Source organism: Mobula hypostoma, chromosome 15 (genome assembly GCF_963921235.1).
Source record: "Mobula hypostoma chromosome 15, sMobHyp1.1, whole genome shotgun sequence".
In the NCBI taxonomy this organism is placed as follows: Eukaryota; Metazoa; Chordata; class Chondrichthyes; order Myliobatiformes; family Myliobatidae; genus Mobula; species Mobula hypostoma.
The window spans coordinates 17,744,515-17,758,648 of NC_086111.1; the positions used below are offsets into that span (position 1 = coordinate 17,744,515).

At 34.9% G+C, this 14,134-nt stretch overlaps 1 protein-coding gene across 5 annotated transcripts in view; it reads left to right on the plus strand.

Annotated features, from left to right (window-relative positions):
- nprl2 (NPR2 like, GATOR1 complex subunit) overlaps positions 1-14,134 on the plus strand; it is a 56,654-nt gene that overhangs the window by 901 nt on the left and 41,619 nt on the right. For 4 of the 5 annotated variants that reach the window (XM_063067791.1, XM_063067793.1, XM_063067795.1 and 1 more), the window contains exon 2: positions 9,705-9,796. In XM_063067791.1, the coding sequence (XP_062923861.1) occupies positions 9,705-9,796 (92 nt within the window). Of the gene's footprint in view, positions 1-8,449; positions 8,582-9,704; positions 9,797-14,134 lie in introns of those variants that run through there. The other variant, XM_063067794.1, reaches the window with a different exon arrangement.

The following is a 14,134-nucleotide window of genomic DNA, read 5'->3' on the forward strand; positions in this document are numbered from 1 at the left end:
TAAACATTTGCAAACAGGTGCTTTCAGCAGTGTGTACAAGGACACTCAGGCCTCTTTGAACATCAATTATTTTAAAACTTAAATTTAAATTAAACTTAATTTTTTTTCAAACTTAAATGGATATTCTTCATTATACTCGAGCAATCATGTTGTTTCACAATCTTATAGTTTGTATATGTCTGATTAATGTCTCTTTGCAATCTTTACTATCTCAATCCCACTTAATTCCAAGACATTGGAACATTTAGAAGATATTCAGTCCCTTCAATTAAATTGTCCACTTACATTGTAAATACTTGTGCCCACAACTTGATCGTACAGTTTAATAGTACAACACTAGTCATAGACTCTTAATCTGAGAAGGACTTTTGTATTCCTACTCTTTGTTTCTGTGTTAATTGTCTTTCAATCCAGGTGGAAGGCAATTCTAGATTTAGTGTTGTGTAATGAGTCAGATTTGATAAGGGAACTCGAGGTAAAGGAGCCATTAGGAGGTAGGGACCATAATATGATAAATTTTAAATTTTAATCTACAATTTGAGAGGGAGAAGGGAAGATCGGAAGTGTCAGTATTACAGTTGAACAAAGGGGACTATGGACATATGAGGGAGGAGCTGGCCAAAGTTGACTGGAAGGATACCCTCGCAGGGATGACAGTGGAACAACAATGGCAGGTATTTCTGGGAATAATACAGAAGGTGCAGAATCAGTTCATTCCAAAGAGGAAGAAAGATTCTGAGGGGAGTAAGGAGCGACCGTGGATGACAAGGGAAGTCAAGGACAGTATAAAAATAAAAGAGAGGAAGTATAACATAGCAAGGATGAGAGGGAAGCCAGAGGATTGGGAGACTTTTAAGGAGCAACAGAAAATAACTAAAAAGGCAATGGGGGGGGGGGGGGAATGAGGTACGAAGGTAAGCTAGCCAAAAATATAAAGGAGAATAGTAAAAGCTTCTTTAGGTTTGTGAAGAGGAAAAAATTAGTTAAGACCAAAGTTGGGCTCTTGAAGACAGAAACAGGTGAAATTATTATGAGGAACAAGGAAATGGCAGACGAGCTGAACAGGTACTTTGGATCTGTCTTCACTAGGGAAGACACAAACAATCTCCCAGATGTAATAGTGGCCAGAGGATCTAGGGTAACAGAGGAACTGAAGGAAATTCGCATCAGACAAAAAAAATAGTATTGGGTAAACTGGTGGGACTGAAGGTTGATAAATCCCCAGCGCCTGATGGTCTGCATCCCAGGGTACTTAAGGAGGTGGCTCTAGAAATTGTGGACGCATTGGTAATCATTTTCCAATGTTCTATAGGATCAGTTCCTGCGGATTGGAGGGTAGCTAATATTATCCCACTTTTTAAGAAAGGCGGGAGAGAGAAAGCAGGCAATTATAGACCAGTTAGTCTGACATCAGTGGTGGGGAAGCTGCTGGAATCAATTATAAAATATGTAATAGCGGTATATTTGGATAGCAGTGGCAGGATAGGTCCGAGTCAACATGGATTTACAAAGGGGAAATCATGCTTGACTAATCTTCTGGAATTTTTTGAGAATGTAACTAGGAAAATGGACATGGGAAAGCCAGTGGATATAGTGTACCTGGACTTTCAGAAAGCCTTTGATAAGGTCCCACATAGGAGGTTAGTGTGCAAAATTAGAGCAAATGGTATTGGGGGTAGGGTACTGACATGGATAGAAAATTGGTTGGCAGACAAGAAACAAAAAGTAGGGATTAATGGGTCCTTTACAGGCAGTGACTAGTGGGGTACCGCAAGGCTCAGTGCTGGGACCGCAGCTATTTACAATATACATTAATGATTTAGATGAAGGGATTAAAAGTAAGATTAGCAAATTTGCGGATGACAAAAAGCTGGGTGGCAGTGTGAAATGTGAGGAGGATGTTATGAGAATGCAGGGTGACTAGGACAGGTTGGGTGAGTGGGCAGATGCAGTTTAATGTGGATAAATGTGAGGTTATCCACTTTGGTGGCATGAACAGGAAGGCAAATTACTACCTGAATGGTGTCAAGTTAGGAAAAGGGGAAGTACAACGAGATCTAGGTGTCTTTGTTCATCAGTCACTGAAAGTAAGCATACAGGTACAGCAGGCAGTGAAGAAAGCTAATGGCATGTTGGCCTTCATAACAAAGGGAGCTGAGTATAGGAGCAAAGAGGTCCTTCTGTAGTTGTACAGGGCCCTGGTGAGACCACACCTGGAATAATGTGTACAGTTTTGGTCTCCAAATTTGAGGAAGGACATTCTAGCTATTGAGTAGGTTCACGAGGTTAATTCCCGGGATGGCAGGACTGTCATATGTTGAAAGATTGGAGCGACTGGGGTTGTATACACTGGAATTTAGAAGGATGAGAGGGGATCTTATTGAAACATGTAAGATTATTAAAGGATTGGACACGCTAGAGGCAGGAAACATGTTCCCGATGTTGGGGGAGTCCAGAACCAGAGGCCACAGTTAAAGAATAAGGGGTAGACAATTTAGAACGGAGTTGAGGAAAAACTTTTTCACACAGACGGTTGTGGTTCTGTGGAATGCTCTGCCTCAGAAGGCAGTGGAGGCCAATTCTCTGGATTCTTTCAAAAAAGAGTTAGATAGAGCTCTTAAAGATAGCGGAGTGAAGGGATATGGGGAGAAGGCAGGAACGGGGTACTGATTGTGGATGATCAGCCGTGATCACAGTGAATGATGGTGCTGGCTCGAAGGGCTGAATGGCCTACTCCTGCACCTATTGTCTATTGTCTAGATGTATCCTTGAAAAATCTCCTTATGGGTTAGTTGAAAATGATTTCCTTTTCAAAAATCTATCTTGGTCCTACTCATCATTACTTTCTAGGTGACATTAAATCCATTCTTATAGATTCCAGCATTTTCTGTACTAATGTCCAAGAACTTACAGAACTTTGGAAAATAATACCCTTAGTATTTATTACTTTCAGACTGATTATTAGATTTATGAATATTTTGTTTCCTTATCTGTGCAGGATCTTTGTTTCTTCATTGAGGCAAAATATTTACTTAATTCCTCCGCTATTTGTTTTCGCCATTATCTTTTTCTGTTTCTGACTGCAAACAACTGTATCTCTAAACAAATAACAAACATTGTATTTATTTAGAGATGCAGTGCAGAATAGGCCCTTCTGGCTCTTTGAATTTAGCTCTAGCCTAATCACGGGACAATTTACAATGACCAATTAACCTACTAACCAGTACATCTTTGGACTGTGGAAGGAAACCGCAGGACCCAGAGAAAACCCATGCAGACTCCTTATGGATGATGTCAGAACTGAACTCCGAACTCTGATGTCCGAGCTGTAGTAGTGTTGAGTTAATTGCTATGCTACCGTGGCACCCTCCTGTATAAAATGTTATTTTTTTAATTACAGGCCTGGTTGCTTCATAGTCAGGTTTAATTTTGTTTTTATTCACATTCATTTAATTGAAGTCAAATATCCCATCTTGGGTTGTGTTATTCAAGCTCATACAGCTCGTCCAGCCCATTGGATACCTGTCCATTGATTTATCAAGTGTTGGACATCAGCTGTGGAGAGAGATATAGAGTTTACATTTCAGAATGAGGATTTTGATGTGTCTGTCACCCATGTTTCATCAACCTAAGTGCTAATTCTGTTTCTTTTCTTTTCAAATCTTTTTATTATTATATTATACAAAAGAAATAACACGAGTACATTGAAGTAACAGCACTTACAATGTCTCAAAAAAGACATTATCTTAAAGATTGAAAAAAATGTGAAAACAAAAAAAGCCTACTAAGCAGAAAAAGTGAGGGAAAAAAACCATTAGGTGTACAACCCCAGAGCCATGCGTCGTACAAAAAGCTTCTAAAAATGAACATCAAACCACCAGCAAGAAAAGAAAATATACCAAAAAATTTACAATTAGGTCGTTCGAAAAATCTATCAATTAGCTCAAATGATAATAACGAGCAAATGAGCTTCATCTTTTCTCAAAATCAGATAAAGGTTCAAAGGTTTGACTTCTAATTTTCTCCAAACTAAGACATAGCATCACTTGAGAGAACCATTGTGACAAAGTGGGAGCTGTTGTGTCCTTCCACTTCAACGAAATGGTCCTCCTAGCTATTAATGTAACAAATGCAATAACATGTTGGTCAGACACAGGAATACCATGAATATTTTGAGGAATTATTCCAAAAAGCAGTTAATTTATTAGGTTGTAGATTAATTTTAAGTGCTTTAGAAATTGTTGAGAAAACTGACTTCCAGAACTGTTCCAATATAGAACAAGACCAAAACATATGTATCAGTGTAGCTATCTCAGTCTTACATCTATCACAATAACTATCAACATTAGAAAAGATTTTAAAAGTCTCTCCTTCGTCAAATGATAACGATGTACAATTTTAAATTGAATCAATGAATGGCTAGCACAGATTGAAGAAGAGTTAACCAACTTCAAAATCTACATCCAGTCCTCCGTCATAGAAGTCAAATTGAGTTCCTTTTCCCAATCCTGTTAATCTTAGATAAAGGACGCTTATCCCATTGTAATAATAAATTATAAATTCTTCCAATAGAACCCTTGATCGAAGGATTCATGCTCATAATAGTATCCAACAGGTCAGCCTCCAATATGTAAGGAAAATTACTTAAATATTTTTGTAAAAAATGTCTAACTTGAAAGTATTGCAGAAAGTGTGAGTATGAAAGAGAATATTTATGAATTAATTTTGTTCAAAAGACATCAATCTATCTTCTTTAAATAAATCCAAAAAAGAATTAATACCTTTATTTTTCTGAAGTAAAAAATTGGATCACTCAAAGAAGGCTTAAAAAAGTAATTTTGATGAATTAAACTACAAAGTTTAAATTTTTTAAGATTAAAAAGATTGCGGAACTGGAGCCAAATTTGTAAAGAATATTTAATTATCACAGGATACATGTTTAAATTAGCAACTTTAGCTAATTGTATAGGTAAAGCAGCTCCCAATAATGAGGTTAAATAAAACTGTTTTACAACTTTCAGTTCCAGGTCTACCCAAATTGGCCGATCACTCTTATCAACCCAGTATAACTAAAAAGACATGTACCGCACATTAACAGCCCAGTAAAAGACTTCCATCCTTTTTCAATTTTTGGAAGTGACATTTACTAATTCTTGGTCTTTTATTATTCCAAATAAAAGGTAAAATAATAGAATCAATCCAATCAAAAAACTTCCTAGTCAAAAAAGTAGGGATATTCTGAAATAAATATAAAAATTTTGGTAAAATCATCATTTTAACTATATGAATACGACCAACAAGTGAAAATGTAAGTGGACTCCATCTACTAAATAATACTTCATAGAGTCTACTAAAGGAACAAAGTTGGCTTTATAAAGATCCTTATATTTTTTAGTAATTATAATACCTAAGTATCTAAAAGAGTCCCTGACTTTAAAAGGAGTGTTATCATGTATAGAGACAGAATCTTTTAAAGGAAACAATTCACTTTTACTGAAATTTTACTGAAAAATCTCCAAATTCATTGAATAATTTTAGCAAGGAAGGAATAGATTCGTCAGGATTAGATATATAAACCAATAAATCGTCAGCATAAAGAGAGATCTTGTGCATGGTTTCATTCATAAAAGTCCCATGGATATTTTTAGCCTCACAAAGAGCAATAGCAAGGGGTTCTAATATTAAAGTAAACAACATTTTTTCAATGCTCTATGTTGGAAATGTTTAAGGATTCTTTTGTGAAAGGTGACTTACCCTCTACTTTTTATGAGGCTTCTATTTCTTTAATTCTTAAAAAAAGATAAAGATCCCACTGACTGTGCTTCATATAGACCTATTTCATTACTGAATGTCAACACTAAGATTCTGTCAAAGATAATGGCCAATCGGTTGGAGAATATTTTGGGTAAAATTATTTTTAGAGATCAAACAGGCTTTATAAAGGGTCGCTATTCTTTTTCAAATGTTTGGAGACTATTTAGCATTATATATTTGTCCTCTTTTAAAACTCCACAATGTGTTGTATCTTTGGATGCTGAAAAAGTGTTCGATCGAGTCGAATGGAAATATTTATTTAATGTTTTAGAGAAATTTGGCTTTGGTGCTAATTTTAATAATTGGATTAAAATGAAATGTAAAGCCCCTATTGCTACCGTTGTCACTAACAATTGTCGGTCTCCTTTTTTTCAGCTTTCACGGGGGACAAGGCAAGGCTGTCCACTAAGTCCTTTGCTGTTTAGTTTAATATTAGAACCCCTTGCTAATTCTGTTTCTAATGCTACTTGACCAAATTTCAAAAATGACAATAACAGTTGGGGTATTTTTAAAAACGCAAACACGAGGAAATCTGCAGATGCTGGAATTTCAAGCAACACACATAAAAATTGCTGGTGAACGCAGCAGGCCCGGCAGCATCTCTAGGAAGAGGTGCAGTTGACGTTTCGGGCTGAGACCCTTCGTCAGGACTCCTGATGAAGTGTCTCGGCCCGAAACGTCAACAGTACCTCTTCCTAGAGATGCTCCTGGCCTGCTGCGTTCACCAGCAATTTTCATGTGTGTTGGGGTATTTTTATTTTGTTTTCTCAATGTGGAAGAGGTTTCTTAATTTTTATCATGAATTTTATAATTAAAATTGTAAATGCAATCTTTCTGTCTGCTTTTCAACTTCGCAATAGTCATATTTAGTTGAATTCCATTCTCTCGTATCTATTTGGACAAAAAAAGCATCTTACACAGTTTTATTTCCTTTATAACAAAATAACCTGTCATTATTGCTTTGTAAGAAATATAGGCACCATAGCAAAGTCATTGAAGGCTATTCAATCTGTTTAAATTATGTAAATTGTGAGAATTGTTGGTCCGAAAAACAGGGAGGTTTATCTGCTCTATTTGGAAATAGTGCTATTGATTACTACCAGATGGGGCTTTTTTAATAGATCGAGTCAACAGTTTATCACTCCCTTGTGCAAAGCTGTATTTGTACTTATGATTAGATGCAAACTGTCAGCAAACTATCAGGTCAGCAGAGAAGGTCATAAGCTGCAGACTGTCATCACTATAAGACTTGTATCTATTCAGGACAAAGGAAGCAGACAAGAAAAATCAATGTGGACACTAACCAACCTACAAGCTGCCTTTTCCAAAAGCTCTCTTAACACCATCTTAAAAGTTTCTATCACCAGACAGTTAATCTGATCAACTATTCTCATTTGCCCCCAACCATCCCCCTTTCTCTATTACCTCTGTCATTGTACTGTACTGTAAATACTTTAAACCACTTTTTATAATGCTGTTTACATTATATATACATTTTCTTCTATATCCATACTTTAACCTCTAAATTTATTTTTATGTAATTTTTTGTTGTTTTTAATTGTTGAATGAATGTCCTTTTTGTTGCATGTCATACCCTAACCAATACACCACAGCTAATTCCTAATGTATATGACAAATAAATTTGATCCTTGATGCAGGGAGAGATGATGACCATAATGATTTAGAGGCAAGAGTGGAGAATCTCAGTGGTAGAACAACGGTGTGATGCTTTTACAGCTCAGGACTTTTTGGAGTTCAGTTCTGGCGCTGTTCTGTAACGGGTCTGTACATCCTTCTGCTGGAGTACATGAGTTTCCTCCCTCAGTCCAAAGATGTACTGGGTTGGTTAATTGATTTTTGTAAATTGCCCTGTGATTAAGTTAGAGTTAATTGGGTTGTGAGGGGTTTCTGGAAGGGCCTGCTCTGCTGTATCGCTAAATAAATAAAACAAATCATTGGATGTATAAGCTTCATTCCTTTAAGCAACGCTAGTGATTGTTTAATGGGTTTGCCACTACTGGTACAGTTTTGGTTTTGTAATCCCAGTCTGACCTATGCATATGTACAGAGATTTCTTTCACTTTGCCATCTACAATGTGAGATCAGAGCATTATAATCGTACATGAATCTAAGATTTGATCAGTTTGTTACTGATGGTAATGAGGTCTGTCTTTTCATTATTAGTTGTTTTGCCTTCCAAAATACATGCATCAATGCTTCAAAGCACAATAATCTTCCTACAGACCCCACGCCCCCACTATCTATAGTATTTGGTATCCCTTGAAGGCTCTAGAGAGGTACTGCCTTGTGAAATAAAGTAACCCAGGTGACCACCCTATTCTCTTGCCGATCCTCTTAACCAGGCAGCTTCAGTAGGGAACACACATCAAAGTTGCTGGTGAACGCAGCAGGCCAAGCAGCATCTATAGGAAGAGGCGCAGTCGACGTTTCAGGCCGAGACCCTTCGTCAGTTAGTCCTGACGAAGGGTCTCGGCCTGAAACGTCGACTGCGCCTCTTCCTATAGATGCTGCTTGGCCTGCTGCGTTCACCAGCAACTTTGATGTGTGTTGCTTGAATTTCCAGCATCTGCAGAATTCCTGTTGTTTGAGCTTCAGTAGGGAGTAATTTTGGCAGTCTACTTGTTCACTAACTCACTGTTCATTGTGCTGATTCTGTCAGTAAATGAAATGCTACTAATTCATCTCCCTGTTTGAGCTATTCATGGTATGAGTTACAACATTGTGGCCCTGACAAGCACCTGCTGAGGTAGGATAACAACATCACTACCTAGTTATACCTTTATACCATAGTGGCTGTAATCACCAAACTGCACCTGATTGTCTGCCTCGTGTCCAGGCATTTCTTTCTCAGTTTGCCTCAAGGTAATGCTAGTATTTTAACATTTTCATTCTCTGCTGCCAACTAAATACCATAACACATTTTTGATATACTTTCAATTATTTCTTCCTTCTGTGTGTTATTTTATCCTGACTGATTTTAACTGCCATTTTCGTCCATCATTCTTATTTCCTGTTTTATTTTCCATCTTTTCATCCAAGCTGGTTCCCTGAGCTTGCTAACCTGGTTTATCTTTTTCTCTCATTTATTGATAAGACTACCTTCGATCACTTCCTTTTATTGTTCTCCATCAACATTTCCTTCCCCCACCTAAATCTTTACCTGCCACTGAGAAAACAGCTTCATAGCTCTCTTCTGGATTTTCCTCAATATTCAACCTGTATTCCTTTTTTAATGTATCCTTAAAACTTATGTCTAAGCCTTCAGTTATCTGCTCTAGTATCCCATATAGTTCAATGTCAAATTTTCTTTATAATTTTTCTATGTTTTTGGAAAATGTTAAAGATTTAAGTTATTTACAGTCGACATTTCAGACTAAGGCTCTTCATCAGGACTGATGAAGGGTCTCTGCCCAAAACATTGAAGGTTTATTCCTCTCCATCGTTGCTACCTGACCTGCTGAGTTCCTCCAACATTTTCTGTTTGTTCTGGATTTCCAGCATCTGCAGAATCTCTTGTGGTTATTAGTTAATTACTGTTTGGTTGCCTTGTTTAGTAAAATAACAAGATGCTGAGTTGAGAACATTGAATTCAACCTTTAGTGTTAAAGGTTGTTTTCCCCTTTATTTTAATAGCAGTACCTACATATCAGTGTGAGTACTAGCTGTAATTAATTTATACTGAGAGCTTCAGCACAGAATTACTGTGCCAGTTAAGATTTTCGTTTCAACGTAAAGTATGGTAGTTCATTCACTTCAGCTTATTTATGAGGTGACCTGTTACTTAGTGACTTCTAAGAATTTATGGATCAGTAAAATCTTGCAACCCTTACCTGTCCAGTCTTTCTATGAATCACTAATATCTATTACAGGTACCTGAGGAGTATATCTCAAGAGAATTATTTGATACAGTCCAAGTCTACATCATAACAAAGCCAGAGTTACAGAACAAACTCATTACTGTGTAAGTGATATAATCCTTTGTATACTCATACATATTTTTATATAACTGTTCATTTTTGTATTAGGAGTTGTATTACGATCTGGAACTTACGGTTGTACAAGATCCAGTTTGATTTTGGAACTGCTTTGTAACAGCGAAAAAGAATGCTGTTAAAATCATACATGGTAGAATGAGAACATTCTAGATATTGTGATGGTACTGGCTCTTTGAAAAAACAACCTAATTAATCCCACCTCCGCTTTTTCTCCATTATTTTTTAAGCTGCTCCTTTTCGGTTTCATATCCCCTTCTATAAAAATTACTTTTAATTTTAATTACACTGTCCTTTAAAGCGGAATAGTCCAGATCACAACAACTCATTTCATGGAAGAAAATCTCTTCATCTTCAAGAGCACAGAAGTAGAAAGTTTGTATTTACACACTTCACCAACAATGCTAGCTGGATATGCCTGTAAAGGCTTTGGTATCTTAAGAGATGCATAATTATTCTAAGGCACTAGCACTGAATTAAAGTCAGTTTGTATAATAAAGATAAGATTTGAATTTATTTGGTGCCTGTCATAACCTTAGTATGTTCCCAATGCGCTTTGTTCAACAACTGCGTAAGAGAATAAAAAATAAGGAATAGGCATAACAGTTACTTTTTCTTTTTAAATCTTTTTATTAATTATTATTGAAAATCAACAACAGAAAAAAATACAGCAAAATAATCAAGGTAACATATCCATATGTAGAGTAAAAGTTAAACTTTTATCAACCAGGCTGAACAGTATATCAATAATAATCAAAAACAAAGTATTAAAGCTTTTTTTTATGGAAAAAAGGAAAGAAAGAAAAAAAGAACCCCTACTAACTAAAACAGAGAAAACCCCTAATAACTAAAAAGAAGGGGGGAAAAAACCCATTTGGAGCACAAACCTGGAGCTATGCGCCATACAAGCTTCCATAAAAAAAGACGTCAAACCGCCAACCAAATTCATATAACCAAGCATCAGAAAAGGACCATCTTTATTAACTCAAGTCAAATGATAATAACGGGCAAAAGAACCCCACCTTTTCTCAAAGTCAAATTTAGGATCAAGAGTTCGACTTCTAATTTTTTTCCAAGCTAAGACATAACATCACCTGAGAGAACCATTGTATCAAAGTGGGAGCAGAGGCATCTTTCCATTTTAATAAAATAGCCCTTCTAGCCAATAATGTGACAAATGCAATTACATATTGGTCAGATATAGAAATACCGTGAATATGTTGAGGAATTATACCAAACAAAACTGTCAATTTATTAGGTTGTAAATTGATTCTTAACGCTTTAGAGATTATAGAAAAAATAGATTTCCAAAATTGTTTCAATACAGAACACGACCAAAACATATGTGTCAATGTAGCTATCTCAGTTTTGCATCTATCACACTAACTATTTACATTAGGAAATATTTTAGATAATCTCTCCTTCGTCAAATAATAACGATGTACAATTTTAAATTGAATTAGAGAATGACTGGCACAAATCGAAGAAGAGTTAACCAGCTTCAAAATTTGCAACTAATCCTCTGTTATCAAGGTCATATTAAGCTCTCTTTCCCAATCTTGCTTGATCTTAAGTAAAGGATAATTGTCCTGTTGTAATAGTAAATTATTAATTTTCCCAATAAAGCCTTTCACTAAAGGATTCATTTTTAAAATAATGTCTAACAGGTCAGAATCTTGTATATATGGAAAATTGCTTAAATATTCTTGTAAAAAATGTCTGACCTGAAGATATTGCAAAAAATGTGAATATGAGAGAGAGTATTTAGTTACTAATTTCTCAAAGGACATCAATCGACCTTCTTGAAACAAGTCCATGAAGGGAAAAATTCCTTTACCCTCCAAAGAGAAGAGGTAGGATCATTAAGTGAAGGTTTAAATAAATAGTTTTGATAAATTAAACTAAAAAGGTTTTTTTTAAGATTAAAAAACTTACGAAACTGATACCAAATTTGTAATGATTGATTAATCATAGGATTTATATTTAAAATAGAAATTTTTGCTAATTGTACAAGTAAAGGAGCTCCTAATAACAAAGCCAAATGAAATTGTTTCACTGTTTTCAATTCCAAGTCAACCCAAGATGGTCGTTCCTTTTTATCGGTCCAATATGACCAAGAACACGCATAACGTATATTAACCGCCCAATAATACATTCTTAAATTAGGCAAAGTAAGACCTCCATCCTTTTTTAATTTTTGTAAATGATATTTTCCAATTCTTGGTCTTTTATTATTCCAAACAAAAGAAGAAATAATGGAGTCAACTTGATCAAAAAAACTTCTTAGTTAGAAAAATAGGAATGTTTTGAAATACATATAAAAATTTTGGTAAAATCATCATTTTAACTGCATGAATTGGACCTACTAAGGGAAGTGTAAGTGGATTCCATCTAGAAAAAAATTGCTTCATAAAATCCACTAAGGGAACTAAATTAGCTCTATAAAGGTCTCCATAATTTTTAGTAATGGTAATACCTAAATATGTAAAAGAATCTGTAACTTTTAAAGGAATGTTATCATATATAGAAGCGGAATCATTTAAAGGAAATAATTCACTTTTATGCAGGTTTAATTTATATCCTGAAAACAATCCAAATTCATTTAATAATTTCAATAAGCTAGGAATAGATTCTTCGGGATTCGAAATATAAACCAAAAGATCATCTGCATAAAGGGAGATCATTTATAGAAATTCCTTGAATATTTTTAGCTTCACAAAGTGCAATAGCCAAGGGTTCCAGCATCAAGTTAAATAACAGAGGACTTAACGGACATCCTTGTCTCATGCCCCGAGAAAGTTGGAAAAAGGGGGATCTACAGTTATTAGTGATAACAGTGGCAATAGGGCTTTTATATATTAATCTAATCTATTTATTAAAATTAGTACCAAAGCCAAATTTCTCTAAAGCTTTAAACAGATATTTCCATTCAACTCTATCAAATGCCTTTCTAGCATCTAGAGAAACAACACATTGGGGAGTCATAGAGAGGGATGAGAATATAATATTTAACAATCTCTGAGTATTAGAAAAAGAATAACGGCCGTTTGAACCTGAGAAATAATTTTAGCTAGTATATTCTCCATCCAAGTAGCCATTATTTTTGAAAGAATTTTGGCATCCATACTTAATAATAAAATAGTTTTATATGAAGCACAATCAGTAGGATCTTTATCTTTCTTAAGGATTAAAGAAATAGAAGCTTCATAAAATGTGGAAGGTAACTCTAACATAAAAGAATCTTTAAGCATTTCCAACATATAAGGAGTAAGCAAATGTTCAAATTTTTTTATAAAATCCTACAGTAAAACCATCCAATCCAGGAGCTTTACCAGATTGCATTGAAAGAATAGTTTTCTGAATTTCTCTTTCAGTAAAAGGAGCATCAAGAATTTGCTGATCTTCAACAGATATTCTAAGAAAATCAATCTTTTGTAAAAAGGCATACATATTAGAAGGGTCAGCTGGAAACTGAGATTTATAGAGTTCACTGTAATAGTCTTGAAAAATTTTATTAATATTTTCGTAATTACAAGCTAAACTACCATCTCTCTTACAAATTTTTAAAATGTGTCTTTTAGCTCTAAGTGCTTTAAGTTGAGATGCTAATAGCTTGTTACTTTTATCTCCAGACATATAAAATTGACTTTTTAATTTAAGCAAATTTCTTTCAATCGGATAAATTAATAGTAAATTATATTGAGATTGAAGTTCAACCCTTTGTTTAAATAAATCAACATTAGGAGAAACTGCATAAGTATTATCTAGATCTTTAACTAGTTTGGAGATTCTATCTAATTCTATTTTTGTCTGTTTCTTAAGTTTAGCCAAATAAGATATTATCTGACCTCGCAAATATGCTTTGAGTGTATCCCATATAATCAATTTTGAAACATCTCCCATATTATTAAAAAGAAAGAAATCTTTTATCTGAATCTCTATAAATTTAACAAAGCCTGAACTTTGTAATAAATTTTCTAGAAAGCGCCAAGGCAAGTTTACATTACTAACATCATTTAACTCAAAAGTTAAACTTAAAGGTGCATGATCCGAGACAGCAATAGCATCATATTCACATTTCTGGACTTTGGACAAAAATCGGAAATCAGCTATAAAATAATCAATTCTCAAATATTTATTATGAACATGTGAATAAAAAGAATAATCTCTGTCATTAGGATGTAAATTTCTACAGATTTCTATCAAACCATAATCAGTTAAAAAGGAATTAATAAGTGTTGCCGAACGACTCAGAAGCTGCTGATTGGTTGAACTTTTGTCAATCAAAGGATTTAAACAACAGTTGA